Source organism: Acanthochromis polyacanthus, chromosome 16, assembly GCF_021347895.1.
Source record: "Acanthochromis polyacanthus isolate Apoly-LR-REF ecotype Palm Island chromosome 16, KAUST_Apoly_ChrSc, whole genome shotgun sequence".
Taxonomy (NCBI): domain Eukaryota; kingdom Metazoa; phylum Chordata; class Actinopteri; family Pomacentridae; genus Acanthochromis; species Acanthochromis polyacanthus.
In genome coordinates, this window is record NC_067128.1 from 13,234,021 (window position 1) to 13,252,888 (window position 18,868).

Genomic DNA, 18,868 nt, shown 5'->3' on the forward strand with positions numbered 1-18,868 from the left:
GTTTTTTAACATTGAATTTTGATTAAGAAATGCGATGCCAGATGTTTCTCCCTGCTTCCCGTCTTTATGCTAAGCTAGGCTAATGACATCATGACTCAAGCATGTATGGTATCCCATAGTAAGAAAAGCAAGTAATTCCTGATATTTCCTCCACTTATTTCATTTGTTCCTGCTGCTTCCTGTAGTGTCTGGACGTCTTCAATGTCTTTATGTGTGGAAGAAGTTGGTCGATACTCAAAACTAAGCCAACAACTGTAGATCTCAAAATCATTTATCGGTTGTTAACGCCTTTCTCGACAAGATGGCTCCAAAATCAAACCATTCTGCATAAATAACAGATGATCCTGAAGCCACCTTTCCGTCTACCACTCACTCGTACCTTTCCTTAGGCTGTCTGTAATCTCTATCGCTGCTTTTCTTAGGCTGAACTAGCCAGTTGTTGCTTCAGATAATTCAAATGCATATCAAGGAAACAACCACTCACGGCTTTGTGTTGGATGCCTCCCACAGACCTCACTGTGGGCAGGAATTATTAGCAAATATTTTCAACTGAAGGTAAAAAATAGCACTAACTGTTCACAGTGAGCGCTGTGGGCAGTCATAGTAATCAAGACCTTCTGGAAAGATGTGGTGCTGGTGCTGCGATTTTTTTGCACTGATGTCAGAATGTAATTTGTACTGTAAAGGCCAAGTCACACCAATTAAAATTGCTTAATTTTGTGACTAAATCCAAAAACTGGACAAGGTATTTTTTCTCTTTAAATGAAGGTCTGACACATGAATCTGTGCTGTGGACCAAAATCTACCAACATCTTGTTGAGAGTGGAGAACAAGATTAGCTATTACATCATGCAATCTCTGTTGAACCATCCACCTCTACACAGTTCTGTGGGCAAAATGACTGCTTCATAAATGAGGAATTAATTTACAGTTTTACTAGCCAGGGGGGAATCCGACAAATGAGTCTCAGTGTTCCATTATTCCTGTTCACATCCAAGGTAGCTACCTTTGTCGCCTTTGTTAACATTGCTATATGTTGCATGCTATCTGCCAGGACAAAACCTGCAGCACAATTAAGGCATGCTTTCAAAACCATTGAATTATTTTCATGTAAGCAAGCAAGCTGACTAGCTTTCTCCCTATCATTAGAAAGCTACTTAGCTATTGTTACTTACACACTGTAAGGTAGCTAGTTTGGACAGCTACGTGACATGCTGGCATACGCTCTAGACAGACTGGCATTAGCTGTGCTGAAGTGAAATGGAACAGATAAGTCACTTCAATGCTGTTAAATTATTCCCCTGTTATTAACCAAGCTGAGGTAGTAGGCTAACTAGCTTTTGCAACTTTTGCCGTGATTATAATCTCGTGCACTCGGACATGCAGTTGTTGCTAAAAGGACAGTGTTAGATAATTTGTGAGTTAGTTCTCATGTGATATAATTTTGTCCTTTCCCCAAATCTGCCAGAGATCCCTCCTTGGATATCTGCTGTGTCCCAAAATTTGCATCTTGGCAGAGAGCACCTGTAGCGACCATGGTGCGGGGGCAATAGTGTTCTTATTCAGACTATGTGAATACAACTCAGTGCGCAAATATGCAACAGAGTTGATCAAGCAGAGTAGAAAAATAGCACAATATTTAACTACAGTATGCAAAACGAAGGTCATATCTATGTATTCAGCACGTGCACACTACCTCCAAATGGCACTAGTGACGTGGTAACATAGTCCACTCAAATTTTGGACTGCACACAAACATGGGAGGGGGTCTTTGCAGACTCTCAAACACTTGGTTTAAACAAAATTTACATCATGCAGACCATCATGTACTCATATGTGACACAGCTTGACTGAAAGTAAGCTCTTGGTTTGACAACCTCTGTGGGTAACTGGCATGCTCCAGGCTGGCTGGCATGTTATCAGCTAACGTCATCAGTTGTAATGTAACAGCGGGTGGGTGTTGAGTGAAATATGAAGCTATTATTTCAATAAAAGTAGGAGTCCTGCACTGTGCAATTACTCCAACACAATTAAAGGTTCAACAATCATAATTTTACATTATACACAAAGTAATATTATGTATTAAGTTAAATCAAGTAAAATCAAGAAACTCTGCCCAGTTTCTTTGTATGTAATTTTTGTTGTTGTTAATGGACCACCATGAGCTGTGTCTGTAATAAAGTGTGAATTGAATTGCAAGCAGTGTAAGCACTGTTGCGGAGGAGCTTATTTTATCAATTTTATCTAATGGTTGCAGCCAATGATAGTTTTCTCTGAAAGCAGTTTGGCCTTCATGAACACTGTTTTGCCCAGCCAACATTCTGAAGCTAAAAATCATTATAAACAGTGAACATGATTTAAAAAACTGAACAGACAATCAGGAAATACTCACATCTGTAAAGCTGAAACCATACAATTTTTTGTCTTTTTTGCATACTTTTTTTAAAAACAATTATTAAAATGGCTGGTAATTTTGTGTAAATTGATTTTAGTAGATGACATACTGCTTAGAAACTAAAAGTAATATATGTATATGTAACTGCAAAGAAACTAAAGCCGCCAAATAAGCTTAGTTCAGTTTAAAATAAGCAAACAAATCCGGATTGTTGTGGCCGTAGAACTACAAAAGGTCAAAATTTTACCTCAGTTTCATGACTGCAGTACTTGAAATAAAATGGTAAAGTTAAATTACTTCACAGATGTTTAAACAGAAAATGACACTGAAGTCCAATGTGATGCCACATTATTGTTATTTTCATTCCTTTTTCCATCACAATGGGTGCAGACAGTTCGGTGTTTATGATCATTGGAAAACACACAAATGGTCAAATTCCAGAGTCAAACAAACAAACCCAGAGTGAACACAGCCATAAACTATTTACTTGCACACCCACAGCCAGTTAAAATTCACCGATACCATACACAAAACGCAAACTTTCAGGTGTCTTCAGCTCTTCCCTGATTGGAGATGATATTTGAGTTTTGCACAAGTTTTGCACAAGACCTGCTGTTGTTTGGCTAGCTGGCTAATCAGCGGGGACGCAAACCGAATCATGCTAGCCGTGGCCTGTGTGGTCCCCGCTGCACGTCGCAGAGCTGAAGGAGACGAGAGGCAGAATTTATCACTGACAGGCAGCTTCTCCCAAAACTCTTCATCCACTTCTCTCCGCCGGGAACCTCTTTTCACTCTCATCATGAGCAAAGAAAATTACTTTCTGCTTCTTACTTTTAACTGCCTGTTCTTCAGTCCTGGGTGATGAAATTGAGCATTGAAGCACAAAAAACTGTCATTGAGGTATCACAGCAACAGCATGACCAACAAGCATTTGTTAAGCACCGCTGAAGCTAATAAAAGAGGTTCCTGGTGGACGAACAGTGGAGGTTCAGTCTATCGTTTTCTTCTCTGCTGGTTTCTTCAGCAGACTTTATTTCCTGTGTTCTTCTCTAGAGTCTGTTGAGGTCTCTGTCCCACTCTACGGACTCTGTTGTTCCATGTTATCGATTAAAGGCTCTTTCTTCATGAACTGCAGGTGCCTGATGGACCTCCACACCCCGACATAGCTGTCACTGAGCGACTGACCGGGAGCGGTGCTCTCCTTGTGGAGGTGCTCCCGCTGCATCTCCAGCACCTCTTGTTCCGTCATGACACGAGAATTGACGCCTCCTTCTCCGTCTGTTTGTCCACCGTCTCCCGCCCACACCTCTCCGTTAGTCAAATGTGCCGTCGCCGTCTCCTCCTTCCCATCACTGCTCAACACTCCCTCTATCTCAGATTGTCCTGGATCAAATCCGGGGGCAGGCCCGGTGCCATTAAGCGGCGGTTTCTCTTGGTAAGGCTCCCCAGGCAGCGTGCCATCCTTCCCAGCCTCCTCCAGGTCCTCGTACAAGCTCTTCTTCTTTGTCTCAAAGTATTTCACCACACAGTAGGTGATTGAGCCGACGGTGTTCACCACCACGCCGCCGATGAACAGTCCGGTTGGTGCGACGTCGGTGAACGCCAGCATGCCGACGGTGATGGTGGCGATGCTCTTTACCACGCCGACGAAGCTGGTGGTGACGGCTGAGTTGATGTAGGTGCAGTGCAGCGTGGTGAAGTTCATGGCACAGCCGATGAAGATGCAGAAGACGAAGATGACGGTGATGTGAGGGTCATTCCAGCCCTCGTAGGACCACATGTTGACTGCATCCATGGAGATGACGGAGCAAACCAGCAGCACCTGAGAAAAAGAAGAAAACAAGAACAGATAATGAATAATTAAGAATAGAGAATATATAAAAGATGGTAGCAGAGGCAAATAAACACCACAAAGATACAAAAGAGAGTCTGTACCGGTGAGGCCATGATGGCGATGGCGTACTGCGCAGTAAGTGGCCCGTATTCACTGTCATGGCTGGTTTTTTGGATCAGAACCAGGTAGGAGGCGTGGATGATCACAGCCAAAACACCAGTGACGTAACCGAAGGGGTCACCAGTGAGATCACCAGCACCTGGAGGAAAAACGTAAAGATAAAAATAATGGATTTCTTTCTCATTCATCACTTCTGAAAATTGTCTGCTTTTTTGATTCCTACAGCTGTGGTTTTTGTCACATGCTGTACTTGTGGAATCTTCGATGTATCATGTATTTGTCCATGTCCCTTGTGAACTACACCGATCTACAAAAGGAGAATGTTTTTGAGAGCTAATAATTAGCCTCTCAGGAGAGGCAATACTGTCGTTTTATTATGGTGCCATAATTGGGTCAAAAGTCACGTGCACGTAACTCTCTCTCGTGCGCACGTAACACTCTCGCGCGCGCGAAACACGTACCCCGCGCGAGCGGGAAAAAGTCTCCACGGGCGCAAAAAACACTCTGCGCGCGCGTAGCAATGACTCCGCACGCGAGGAGCCTCCTACATGCGCGGAGACATTGCTACGCGTGTGCAGACCAAGCTCCGTGCGTCCAGTGTCTCACGAAACTGTCCTCCTGCGTGCGTGGAGCTCTGACCTACGCGTGCGGGGAGAACACTTTTGACCCTTTGTGGGCGGATACCAGTGCTCGCCACAACCTCCCTATGATTGGCTGTCTGCGACTGCAAGAACTCACCCACCACGTGGGATGCCACTGTATACAAGAGAGGAACTAACACAGTCCGCTGGAGCCCCTTTGATGCTGCTGCCGCTGTTCTGCTGTGCCTATGGACTGCAGCTCCGCCGAACACACACAGAACCGAGCCCGGATCTCCAACTGCCGGTGGGTGAGTGTCTCCACGTATTTCTGGCTCTAAACGGGAGGTCTCAGTGCTCCATTGCGGGGCTGTCAGCCTTTAGTACAGCGGTTAGACGTTAGTTAGCTCCATTGCTAACGGCAGTTACCCAGGTGGACTGACCGGAATCGGCCCAGAAGCCCAGCGTGTCTACTCCAGTGATTCTGACAGGGAGTTTAAGAGTGATTCTATAATTAGGGGTATACTATGGAAACAAATAGAATATTAAGCCAAAAAGCACACTGATTTTTTTCACTTGCTGGATGATCTGAAATGTAGCAAGTTACGTGCGCGTGACTTTTGACCCAATTATGGCACCATATTTTATAGAGATGAAGACCCGCCTCTCGCAGTTTGTCCTGTGAGACCTTATCTCAGAAACAATTACATATAGTAATCTATCACTAGACAAATTATTTGTTCATCCTGTTTGAATAGTGCCATGGCTTAAGCAATATTTGCCCATTTAAAAGACAATTTTGCAAGATAAGAAAGTTTATTTTAAAGCTGTAAGCATAAGACTGAAAATGTGTAATAAGAAAGCTGCATAAGTGACACTTTTCCTCACTACAACCTACTCAGAAACCACGGTAGCAGTCATATTAGTGTTGATAATGTTTAGACTGACAAACATCATATGGCACAATTTAAAAAAAAAAAATTCCATTTGGAAAATACTGTAAGGGGTAAAACAAAACTCTGTAGGTGGCTTTAGGGTTGGCGTGCTCAGGGCAGGTCAGTCATGACAAGGACATACATTCATTTCTAAGAGTACGTAGAAAATAGAACAATGGACACTTGTGTTAGCAGGTATGGCAAATTTTACATTGCAAATGGTGATATTTGAGTGGAACAGAATGCTACTCAACATGGACGTCGAGAAACAGGAAAAGTGAGGCACATCATTGTTGTCCTCTCCTAGTTTCACCAGCCACAACAAGACCTCCCTGCTCAGCACTTATTCAGGAGCGTTCAGCAATACCCAAATTTACTGGCTACATTTGTTTGTATAAAGAGTAAAAATAGATATTTACAGTCTAGAACTGTTCTGTAATATGCTGTTCAGTGGTTACAAATACAGTGTTGTATGTTTTTATGAGCGTGGTGACAGTTGCCTTATTTTGGGGGTTCATGGGGACAATTTTTCAAGGTGCTACAGAAAACCCCCAAATTATGTATTTTCTCGACTCCAAAAAGTTTCTGCTTAGTTAGCCATATAGTTCATTATTTAATGGAAATGTAACTAAAATGTTATTTTCTTTAACAACATTCAAAAGATTTGACTTTATACTACACAAAAGCAACCTCTGTGACCGGATAATCATTGTTTGTTACCACGTGTTCTTCCATGAAAGACTACAGGTGTGCTCTTTTAAAAGCTTAGAGATGACCTTTCTCAAGCATCTATCCTGATGAGCTCCAGATAATCAAGTATATTTGTAGGTAGTCCCTGCTTCTATATTTGATGTGTTGTGGAGGAAGAGTGTAGAAATTTGAATGTGGTGATCAGACAGATGATATTTGGAAGATGAAGCAGGATAGATGGAGAATTAATGCTGTACTGAGTGCGCATGTGGGCTGGAAATTTCACGAAGACTGTGACAAATCCAACAAACACACACACACTCACAGTAAAAATGCACAATTTGAACTGTTGCCTCCACTGGGGCTGAGGATCAGATCTGCACTTCTGTTTGAATTTTTTAAAATGTAATGTTTATCAAATGAAAATGATTTAATAGTTGTATTAACTCAGCAAATATCACTGAATGGGCCATAAAAGCTGGTGGACCATCTTTTATCTGGACTCTGATCCAGCTGTTGCTTTAAAATCAATCAGGATCAATCATTTTAATGGCTTCTCAAACACGAGCCATCATGAGAAATCAGTCATACAATAAATATAAGGATGAAGACACTCTCTGGCTCATGTTGTAATAAAAGACCAGCATCTGTCATGACAACTCCCATAAAGAAATTATTTAAATGCAGCAAACACACAAGAAGCAATTCATTTATGACTTTAAAGACAGCTGCTGTGAAAACAGAAAAAACATTAATCGAATCTTCAATTCACACACTTTGAAAAGCCTTATTGTATATCTTACAAACTTTTAGCGATAAAACTTGGTTGAAAGTGCCACTGGGATTTTTAGGTCCAGTAAGACAGTAATCCCTTGTTTCCAGCTTTGTTTGATGCCTGTAACTCTGTACACTTTACAGTTGCCACCTCCTGGTGTTTAATGCAGGGATATGCATTTTTTTATGAATTAATGAAAACATGAGGGAGAGGCTAGTTCAGGTTTATGAAAATACTCACATGTGAACGTTACCTCAACGAGAAAGGACCAATAATACAGTATATGGTGAGAATTGAGTTCCTGCCAAGTGTGAAGCCACTTTGTAAAATATTTTGTTTAAAGATGTATGAACCGCCGTGAATGCACTCCATATTTTACACAGCTAGCATGTGTTCAAATCGCTAAGCTAATTTCTTTACAATTACACAGGTACACAGTTTGACTGTCAGCATAGTCAGCCTGTTAGCCTATTAGCTAATCTGTTGGTCTGATTTAATAGCTGGGTCTCTTTGTGGTTTCAATGGAAATAAATGCAGTTTTGTTCATCTCATACACATACACGGAGCTCTTTTGAAATGAGGTGGTACTTTGTTTGGTGTTTGTGGTTCCATATAATATACAGAAACTGTGTGCAAGTGTTCAACACAAGAAAATTTCTTTATAAATGGTTGAAAACTTTACCACAGACATGCGTGAGAGGCTGATTTTATCAATTTCTCCTGTCTTGTTTCAAGGGAAATGCACGTCACAATACTGTGAGGAAAAAAACAGGACCAGCTATGAATGGTGAGAAATAAGCGGTTGTTCAGCCGTGTGTACAGCCAATTTAGTGTTTACAGTGTGTGAAGTCTGTACATTGTACAGCTAGCACATGATAAACTACTAAATTACTAAAAGTATAGCTACACAGTTTGACTCAGCATGGTCAAACAATAGAATAGCATGTTAGCTGACAAATTATTGCTTTTATTCCAAGGATACAGCGTGGCCTCTCTGAAATCTATCACAGAAGTTTCACTTTCAAATTACAATCCAATTAAAAAACAGATTAAATCAGGGGTTTCAGAAACACTTCAGAGATCAAGGGAGACTGTCATAGGAATGAATGAACTTTGTTTGACTCATATTCTTACACAGAGCTATGTGGAAACAACATAAACTGCCCTGATACCTCAAATACTCCCCATTAGTCCAGCACTATTACAGTCCCCAACAACTGCAGAATACTTTCCTCCTGTTTGAGTAACATTTGCTACGAACTAAATTATTTAGCAATGTAAACTAAAGATTAACATCTTGCTGAACTCTTAACATCCACACCTTTTAATGAAATTGCAGTGACAATATAGAAAAAGGTTTTAAAGGCAGAACTCTTGAGCAAAATTACATCTTTAAGACCTAATTTGAAAAGTAGCATCTTCTAGTTTATAAAAATGTCCCACTGTGTAAGCCAGATTGTCTATAAATCAAATTTCAGTAGCAATAACTAGGACATGCTTTGTGTCAGAACTATGCAAATCACAACCTACAGTACATCTTGTCAACTGTATGAAATTCCAGATCTCTAGGTGTAACCCGATGAGGACTTTACATGAAATGAATGGAAATGATGGGTCTTAAGATGTTTTACACAGAAAGGAGCAGGCTTAAGGCTGGCAGTTTAGTCACAGAGTTGAGAAACAGATGAACAGATTAACTGGTGTGTTGATGGTAGAACATTTATAGATTACAGCCAAATATACCTTTTGAAGTTGCTTTGGTTTATATATAAAGCCTACAACGCCTGTTTCATGACTGTCTGTACTTGAAGATGAATCTTAGAAAGTGCTAAATATTGCACAGAGTGTAAAGGCTCCTGAGAAGACACATACCAAACTGACTTGATTTGATAAGACGTAGGGAAAGACAACAGTTTGGTCCAAGAAGGATGGTGGTTTTGGTTAAAAGAACTTCTTACATAGACTGTTCAAGGCATTTTTCACAGCTGCTGATGGTGCAGCAGAGCTTTCATCTTTGGAGAGGCAATTTACAGCTACTATTTGAAGGATTTGCATCTCTAAAGCCTCATTCGTACAGGATTTATTTCTGTAGGGAAGGTGGGGTAATTTTAATGTTACCTGCCCAGCTCTTTGATTTTAATCCAGTCTAGAGCCAATATGAGCAATTCTTCACACCCTCCTTGTAGCTGAAAGCCGGCTGCTGTTTAAGTCCTTGTATTTTGAAGTGAATCTGGGTTTTTTTCAGCCTCTCATGCAATTTATGAGCTCAGCGTAAAATCCAGCTTCTATGTGAAAACTGAGAAAGTGTTTCTGATAATCTGATGGAAATATGTGGATGGAATAAATTAAAGTCATCAGGAGAGATGGACTCCATAAGCTCATTAATGTGTTGCACATATACAGACTAATATACTCTTGGAACCTCTTCTTCAGCTTCTATTTGTTAACATGAGGTCAAATTGGTGCCATTTAGGATGCTGAATTCTCTATTAGGAACTCCTGTATGTAATACATTCATGGATATACCAACAATAATCAGGAGATTTACTGTGATAATGAAGACATTTTTCAAAGTTGATCATTTTCAGGCTGGTTTTGATCCCTTTTCTGTGATATCAGAGCAGATTTCTGGACTTCTTATTTTACTTTGTCCTGCTCAGTGTTGGTGCCTAATAAAGATCAGATCCTCTGATTTCATCAAGTTTTAAAATCCCCTCTGGTTTGATAAGCTAAATTAGAAGGGACCACAGGAAATATTTTACCCCCATTTCCCCCAACATAAAGAGGATTATTTTGTCATTTGTCAACGCTGTAAAACAGGTAATTGTGGTCCACTTTTAACTAACGCACATACAGAATGTTGACTAAGTGACATTATCTCATGTGATTCTTCCATGAACAAAATCTGAAAGATTAGAATACTCCTTTATTTTCTCAAGAGAATGAGCAATCATTGCCAAATTTGAACCCAGAATGATGGATCTGTCCATTAGATTCATATTCGACACATTTCACAGTCCATGGTTCAAACACCCTCCTCCTGACTGAGAAACACCGAGCAGCATCAGCAGAGGAGACTGATTCAGGAAATTAAACATCTGTAGTTTTTTTTTTTTTTTTTCATTGTTTATGACTTTAGGATCATTACCAGTAATGGAAGAACAAAGATTACTCCTGGGAGAGATGATCTGTATAATATGTAGAAATTAATGTAATGGCTAAACTGGGACTTTTATAGGAGATTAATGTTATTAGGGATCTGCTTTTGTATTTTCTTTGGCTAATGGAAATTAGATTGAGATGGCAAAGGAGTGCAGGCTCTAAAAACTATAGCATTTGGAGTCCTGATATCCAAATAATATACATTTTATGAATCTCAACAATATTTAAGGACACTTGGATTCAAATCTAACAATCACCTTAGCTTTCTCTGATTATCTCAATCGCTGTTTGGGAAGCACATAAAAATCCACCCCCAGTCTTGTCAAACAGACTTTTTTGCAACTTAAATTTTAGGGATTTTTCCCTTAAAGCATGTCTTCTCAGGCAGCACTTGCCCCCAGACAATAAGCTGCTCTTGTCAAGCGTTTTTACTGTTGCTGACTGCTTGATGGAGCTTGTTGGTAGATGCTAACTTATGCATACGGTGATGTATGACCACAGATGGAGACTGGAAAATGACAGACTACATTAAAGTGCACCAATCTCATAAGTGACGAGAGTAAAATGTTCATTTTTCCAAAGAAAGGAAGCGTGTCTCTTTGCTCAGAGAGTAGAAACAACTGCTAGCTCAGTGATCTGCTCAAAGCTCTGGATCATGTGATGGCTGCTGTTGGTTTTAAAATGACACTACATTAATATATTCTAGTTCTGAATGCCAGTGATGTCTTCAGAAATGTTTCATAACAGCAACCAGATGGGGTTACCAAAACTCTTGGAGTGCATGGTGCACGAAAACTAAAAGCTGTAAGTGAATTCCAGGAATCTTGACATACTGTTGTAGCTTATATAAGCTTGATGCATGTGAATATGAAATTAAAGGAATCAAATACTTTGGTTGTTCGCAGTTTATATTAACCCTTTATGGGGCAAGTGGTCTTATTTGGTAACTTCCACACACATTAAATATCTGCCTTCTCAGTGAGGTCGAGAAGCAGGTGGTTTTCACTCAGCCAATCTTCCAAGATCACTTTACATTACAGAAGACTACATGGTGGCATTTGACCAATCAGCAGAGGCCTGCAACATACCAAACTTTCTTTTTTCCCCCCCAAGTTGGAAAAAGACGGACTTGCAACTCGGTCCTCTTCCACGTATTCAGTTGAAACGTCAAAACTAAACATGGTTAGTTGAGGAAACTCACACATTTCATGGTTGATTAGTTGTGCTGCTAAGTGATGACATATACATTTCTTGGAATGTTTTTTTTTTTTTAACCACTAAGGAACCATATATGGTAACTTCACTGATGTTGAATTTGAACATGAAAATCAAAGATTTTGAAAAATGTCACAAAAGTAAAAACATCCTATATCCTTTAATAACACTCTAGGGTTGAAATTTTGAATTTCAAAGTATCTCAATGAGTGGCTTTTAAAGTGTTAAAAGCATTCTGATGTGTGTTGACTAACGGAGGTACAAGCAACATTTAGGTGACTGTCATTCAAATCGATCAAAAGAAGAGATGCTGCGAGTATCCGAGGAGGAAAAACTTCAACCATAGGTAAGAAATCCAGAATTTATCTTTAATTTTAAAAACTGCAACTCTGTCCATTTGGCATAATCTAACTAACTACAGCTGCTTTTTGTGAAATTGATGTTTTTATTGTCCTTTGTAGCCATATTTTGGTAGTTATTTTAATGATTAGAAGGCTCATGTTCTATAAGTAGTAGTCCATGCACACACTAATCTAACTACTACTAATAATTTTTAAAAAAAGAAAATATTTTGACTTTAGCTAACAGATCCGATTGATTTTACTGGAAAATATCCAAACAACTAAGATGGAGTTCAGGATTCAACAGTTTAAAAAATGATTTAACTGCTGCTTTTTACCTGTCTGGGGTGAAGAAAAATACACAGGATCCTTTCCTGTTAGATGCTGACCTATCCTGTCTCCATGTCGGGGATTATTTACAGTTTTATGCATTTAATGAAGTTATTGCTGTGTTGTGCCACATAAACAAATTTCCCTCTCTTTGAAGACGCTCATATTGATCCTGCTGCTGTTTGATGCTGCAGGCATTTAATCTACCCAGAGGAAAGACTCGTACAAACAGCTGGAGGCAACAAATTAAATTTCAGCTCCTGTTAACATTTCATCAAACTCATTATTGGAGAGTACAGGATCAGTAAAACAGGCAAGATTCAACATGCATGAAAGGTGTTTTGTGAATTTTGGAGAGGTCTGTTTGTGCACCCTTTTCAACTAAAGTAGCACAAACTTTGTCATCTGGTCACTATGTGAATTTTATGGAGCAGTTTTGATGCTGAAATGAGGGAAAAACTTGACCTTTACACTTTCTTTTTTTTAAAAAAAGAAGAACTTTAAGAATTCCTTTCATCTGCAGTGAGATCTGATAGGGCGGGGCGAGCGCATGAGACAGTCTAAAAGTGGTGTCTCATGCCAATAGTGTGAGAATTGCCAACCTTGCCATGACGCAGATTGTGACCCGGCAGCACTCTGTGCAGCTGACTGTGTTACACCATCTATTGACTTTGACTCAGATAAACACAGCTGCATTCAATGAAACTTGGAAAACGAGACTTTCAGTGAACAACCACCTGTGTCTTACATTTGAGATGACCACATGGGTGGACAGGGGGATTTCACTGTGTGTTTATGGCTGTTTCATGAATACTGCAAACGCTTCTGAGCTCAGTGTTAAGCAGTTACAGAATTCGGTTTGGGAATAGATGAAAACTGACAGAGAAGCAGACTGGCTGCTTTGAATGGCGAAAGTGACACATTGTTCGAAATACCGTTTCTTCAACATTTGGAAGAAAGTCCAGGATTTCCATAGAGTCAGGCGTTCTAGTGATAGTTTTTTAATAGTAGCCAGGGGTGCAGGCAGATAGGTTTTATGAGAGTGTCTAGGCTAAGATTAATACTCGCACTAGGACACTAGGATGGCACAATGTCTCATTGTTATTATTTTCAGCAGATTGCTGCAGGCCAAATAATCTTTTTTTTGTGCACTTACTGCCATCATTTGCTTATGCAGGCAACTGCCCTGTATAAGCACATGAGAACAGGACAATAGGGGTTATTATGTGACCGTACACAAGACCCTACATAAGATACGCACACCTCCACTGATGCTACCATTAGTTTTCTCATGCTAACATACATGAATGTTACTATACACTCACATTCAGGCAGTTTCTTGTGGCACAAACCTTATATGGTCTGTCTGAGCATTACAATAATTGCTACTAGCTACAGTTTCTTTCTGAAATATTTATAAAATGTATATATAAAATGATAGATAGCCTAAGCTGGTACATATTTTGGCTGGCAGAGTTAAAAATAAAAGTGAGGTCACATATGAAATGCAAAAAAGAGAGTTGCATATAATAAAATAATACTAATAATAATAAAACATGTTTCGTGACGACAGACTGGCGACCTGTCCGGTGTGTCCCCTGCCTTCGCCCGAGTCAGCTGGGATAGGCTCCAGCACCCCCCGCGACCCTAATGAGGATAAAGCGGTGTATAGAGAATGGATGGATGGATGTTTCGAGACACTCAAAGACGTCAAACTCACATCCCAACATACATGTAATGGGTTCTCAGCAATCATCCCACCCTGGAATTTTGGAAAGTTGCTGTGAATTAAGTCATTTGGTACTGCAGCTCTTGAGTGATGTGAGTGTGTGTTCTGTGTGCTGAAGATCTGTGTTTACCGGCCAGTGCAGCTCCACCGGTGGTGATGAGCACGGCGATCACCACGCCCACAGACGGCACGCCGTTCCTCAGCACACACACTCCGATGCTGAGCGTGAAGAGCGGCAGGCAACGCTTGAACACGACGTACATGGGCAGGCTGAGGCCTCGCAGAGACCACAGAGTGAGAGTGGACTGCAGCGTGGAGAGGATACACACCGAGGCAAACTCCTGCACAGACAGATGCACATATCACTTAAGAGAGCATTGCTTTAACTTATCTTCACTGATTAGAGAATAACGTGCTTGTTTCAGACCAACCACAGTGTGTGTTTATCTACATGCGTGTGCTGGTTTTGATCACACTGGAAATGAGATATTTAGATGGAACACAGTAATCTGCTTTCTCATATGTTACTAGCATCTGTGTTTTGTGGGTAGATGCATGTGATGCCTCCAAGAATAAAGTTTTGTAATGGTTACTACAGACTCAAACTGCACAGAAGAGATGGCTGCAGCCTCGACATTTGAAAGTGAAGCGATGCAAAAGTGACCTAAACTTGCATTCTTCTAACAGCCAGCAGGGGACAACTCCTGTAAGTCCAACTGTATAGAAGTGATTGAGAAAATGATCCGACTTCCACAATAATTTGTTAACTTAGTTTATGGTAAGTTTGTGATATCAGTCGATAGTTTCAAGTCTCTATTAATGAAGCATGATGGTCATTTTGTAAATTATGGTCCAGTTTAGAGGGAAATAGATGACAAAACAGAGTGTACTTTAGAGTGAGACTGCTGTCTTTGTCTGCTTAGGATTCTTATCTGTCAGCTGACCAAGACCAAGATGGCAATGGGCAAATGCCAAACTCAAGGCCTCAAATGTTACTCCACAAACCAATGGGTGACATAACAGTGGCTGCACCCACCTTTTTGTACAGTCTATGGAGACTATTGTACAGACTTGAATAGACCAGCAATTCTATTCTTTCTCCCATGAAAATTATATTTAATTGTTTTGTGACCGAAAATTCAGTTTCTTCGTCACTGTAAAAGTGACATTTATACAGTCATTATTGTTTTTCTGTTACGTCACTCAGCTTTTGTCGAACCTGTGCAGCCAGGAAATGCAGCATTCAGAAATCTGGATGAAGTTGGATTTACATTACAGCAGAAACACTGAGGCCTTTGGCTTTATGTTGATATGTGTAGTATTTAAAACTCCGGGTGGCGCTCAACTAAATAGCATCACTTAGCAACAATGCTAATGTTGTTAGCTGCATATCACTTAGGTTAGAATAGTGTTTCTTGTCACTGCATGTGCTTCCAAGTTTCTGAAATCAGAACCATATTGATTAATCACAAGGAGGGAAAAAAAGGGATACACCAAAAACATGTTCATATAAACAACCACTGACTACTTGTCTTAGCATAAATCTAACCCCAAACCAACTGCTAGCACAAAGAGATAAATATTCACCTTATTGGTGATTAACATTTGGTAAACTATTTCATCCGTGCCAAAAATAAAAACAAATTTTCCCTCTAAAATGTAGCGCAGCAGAAGTAGATAGTCTCATAACATGGAAATATTCTAGCAAAATATCTCAAATTTCTACTGTAGTGCAGTACTTTAGCTACATTACAGTACATCCTTGTCTAATCGCAGCAGAACTTCAATTTGTGTTAAGATACTGAACCGATATGTGTATTTTATTCCAGAAATATTTGTTTTCTCTTCTACAAGTATGGATGGATTACAGAACTGGGCTAATGGAACCAGTACAGGAGAGTTAGGTGTGAGAGGGCTCCTGGTTCAGAGCCTCTGCTTAGTGTGGAGTCACCGTCACCATTGATTTTAGTTTCAGAGACAAAACATACAACTACAAGTTATAAAACCACATCAAAGAGATACAAAATGACCACAATGTGACTCATAAATTATGAGAGAGAAATGTCAAACTGTATCTCTCTGAGTGTCTTCTGCTCATGCAGAAGGGATGACTGATCTTTCATGTGGTAGATCAGAGGTCTCTCTTATCTTAAAGCGATAATCTCATATCTGGAAGGATAAAATTTTAGTGATTAAAAAGATAAAAGAATCCATTTTTACATGAAATTTTAAAAACACTGATCTCATTCAGCTAAAAGTATTTTTACTCCATCTATCCTCTTTAGATTTGGCAGGATCCCAGTTCATTTAGTACTCAATATATTGACCAGAAACTTCACCCATTGAACACTGTCTGTTTGTACTAATTATGTTTTTATTGCTGTTGTATTAATTAGATTTTATTGTTAGGCTGAAGGGCTGGACCTGTGGTTGTTTGAACTGAAATGAATTGCTGTTTTAGTGCTCAAATTACACAGAGACTGCACCAGTCAGTGCTGCTGTCACTGCAGAGAAACAAATCAAACTTAGCATTCTGAAACTACCAAACTCAACACCAAACATGCTGAAAATGTTCTTTAAAAATGATTCAGTGAATTTCAAAAATGTGCTCGGCTCTAATGAATTCATGACATAACTTTCTGCCCTCTTCCGGTCAGGTGCAGATTGTGACGTGCATCATTTTGGGTGCAGTGATTTTGGAAAACAGTCCTGCCAATAATGTTAATGAATCCTATCAGTCAATCAGCTACTCTGCTGATTTGCCAGCCGGTCCATTATCCAGTCAGTCAATCAGTCAGTCAATCAGCCAATCAAATGCAAACAGGCAGTTTAGCAGTACTGGGAGAAGGTAGATGGGGTTCATCAGGTCAGTGTTGATGCCAGAAATGACTTTGGGGCTTTCAAAGTTACATTTTAGCTGCACATAGTGACATTTTAATGATGAAGAATTCTTTCTCTCTTGTTTTTATTTTTATTTTTATTTTTTAAATCTCCAACAGTTTATCTAAAATCACAACACTGACAGCATTTGTGGTCAAATTTTACTGCTACACATTCAAAACATGAAATAAGAACTTTAATATCAGAGGGTTCGAAACACTGTTTTTACTTTTATTTTAAACTTATACAAAAGAAATTACACTATTGCACAGTTTATTTGCCTGTTATATATTTTTATTTTATATAGTAAAGTAGAAATACTTACATAGTAATAAAACAAAGGTATTTCAATGTATATTTTTAAGATATAGACATGGTGCACAGTCAGAACTTCATATCTGATTTGTTTCCTTTATATTTCTGTGCTTTTTTAAAATATTGGTGTATATTTTGAGCCTCATTTTACCAATTTCCAAGCTAGAAGCATGATTTACCCTTTAAAATAGAACAGGCTGCACTAGAAGTCTTGAGATTTCTGTTGGAGAGTCACCAAAATGCGCCACTGAAAGGTCATTTTTGTCACTTTTTTTTTCTTTTTACCTTGGAGAGCTGCGTGCTGAACGGAGGGATCTGGACCTTTCCCAGACGCCTCAGGGTCTCCAATGTGAGCGCCGCTGTGCTGCTGGTCAGGAACTGGATGAGCGTCAGGAAGCTGAAGTGATAATTAGTGATGAGGAACTTCAGCAGGATGTTCAGAGAACCGGAGAAAATGCCGTGCGCAACGGCCACAGAGATCCCCAACAGCCGGCTCTTAAACACATCCATGGTGCTGGGCTGCTTTAGAGAAAGCCAGAGAGTGGATAGAAAGTACTTTTGGTGACGCTGATCCCACTCACAGCCTGGTTCGGAGAGGTTTCGGATGAATTTGGAAGGTTTGGCTTTTACGCACAGCCGAGACGCACTGCTGCTGGACGGAGAAACGGGAGAAACGGGGGGAAAGGAAGGACGTGAGGCTGTGAAGAGCCCACGCTGGCACCGTGAGTGATGGAAAAGGAACCTGCATTCAGGAGCTTACAGTAAAAAAATGCAAAAATAATTTTAAAAAAATGAAACGAGATGAGGGGTGGAGATCCTTGGTTCGGTTGTGCTGACCCTTCGCTTGTCGTCTTAGTTAAAACTGCAGCTCAGACTCACTTTTCTGTGCTGCATGGAGCAAAAACCTTCAAAAACTCTGTCATCTCTGCCTCCAGTCTCCTCTCAGTCACTATCACCTGCAGGAGATCTTCATGAGTGACTTTTTTCCTCTCCTTGCGCTGGGGCTCTCAGAGGGACGCAGAGGAGCAGCAGCAGCAGAGGAGGAGGAAGAAGAAGTAGTAGTGACCCCTCAGCAGGAAGGGGAGCTGCGGTGGAGTACAGTAGAAGCGCAGCAGCAGATGTGCAGGAGGTGTACAGTAGAGGGGAGGTCGTCCTCTGAGAGCACAGCCAGTGAAATATGACATTTTGCCGCAGCGCCTCTTGGCTGAGGACCCGAGAGGGAGAGAGAGGGGGAGGAGAGGGGAGGGGAGGGAGGGAGGTGTGTTTGTGTGTTGGGAGGCGGTTCTTTATTTGCGATATCATTGAAGTCATTGAAGGAAGGAAGGCACGTTGATGATGCTGGCCTCTAGGTGGACATACAGTCTCTCTTCCCATTGATGCTTTTCTTTTTGTTTGGGCTCGTTCATTCTGATCATTTTCTCATATGTTAACGTCTCTCATACAGGCTACTATCAGAGTATATGTAAAGTCACCCATCTGTTGACATAAGTGAAGGATCTAATCCTTGATCCGATTATTTTGAACCCAAGAATTGTATTTACAAATTTACAGTATGGCTGATGGATCTAG

General features: G+C 40.3%; 1 protein-coding gene across 1 annotated transcript; it reads right to left on the bottom strand.

Annotated features, from left to right (window-relative positions):
• Positions 1 to 2,733: 2,733 nt before the first annotated feature.
• LOC110959625 (solute carrier family 35 member D3) lies at positions 2,734 to 18,627 on the bottom strand. Its single transcript, XM_022206564.2, has 4 exons — positions 17,585 to 18,627; positions 14,235 to 14,445; positions 4,331 to 4,488; positions 2,734 to 4,217 (listed from the first exon to the last, which is right to left on the bottom strand). Exons 1-4 carry the CDS (start codon positions 17,807 to 17,809, stop codon positions 3,474 to 3,476), a joined length of 1,338 nt encoding a protein of 445 aa, XP_022062256.1. The 5' UTR covers positions 17,810 to 18,627; the 3' UTR covers positions 2,734 to 3,473.
• Between the last annotated feature and the right edge of the window lie 241 nt (positions 18,628 to 18,868).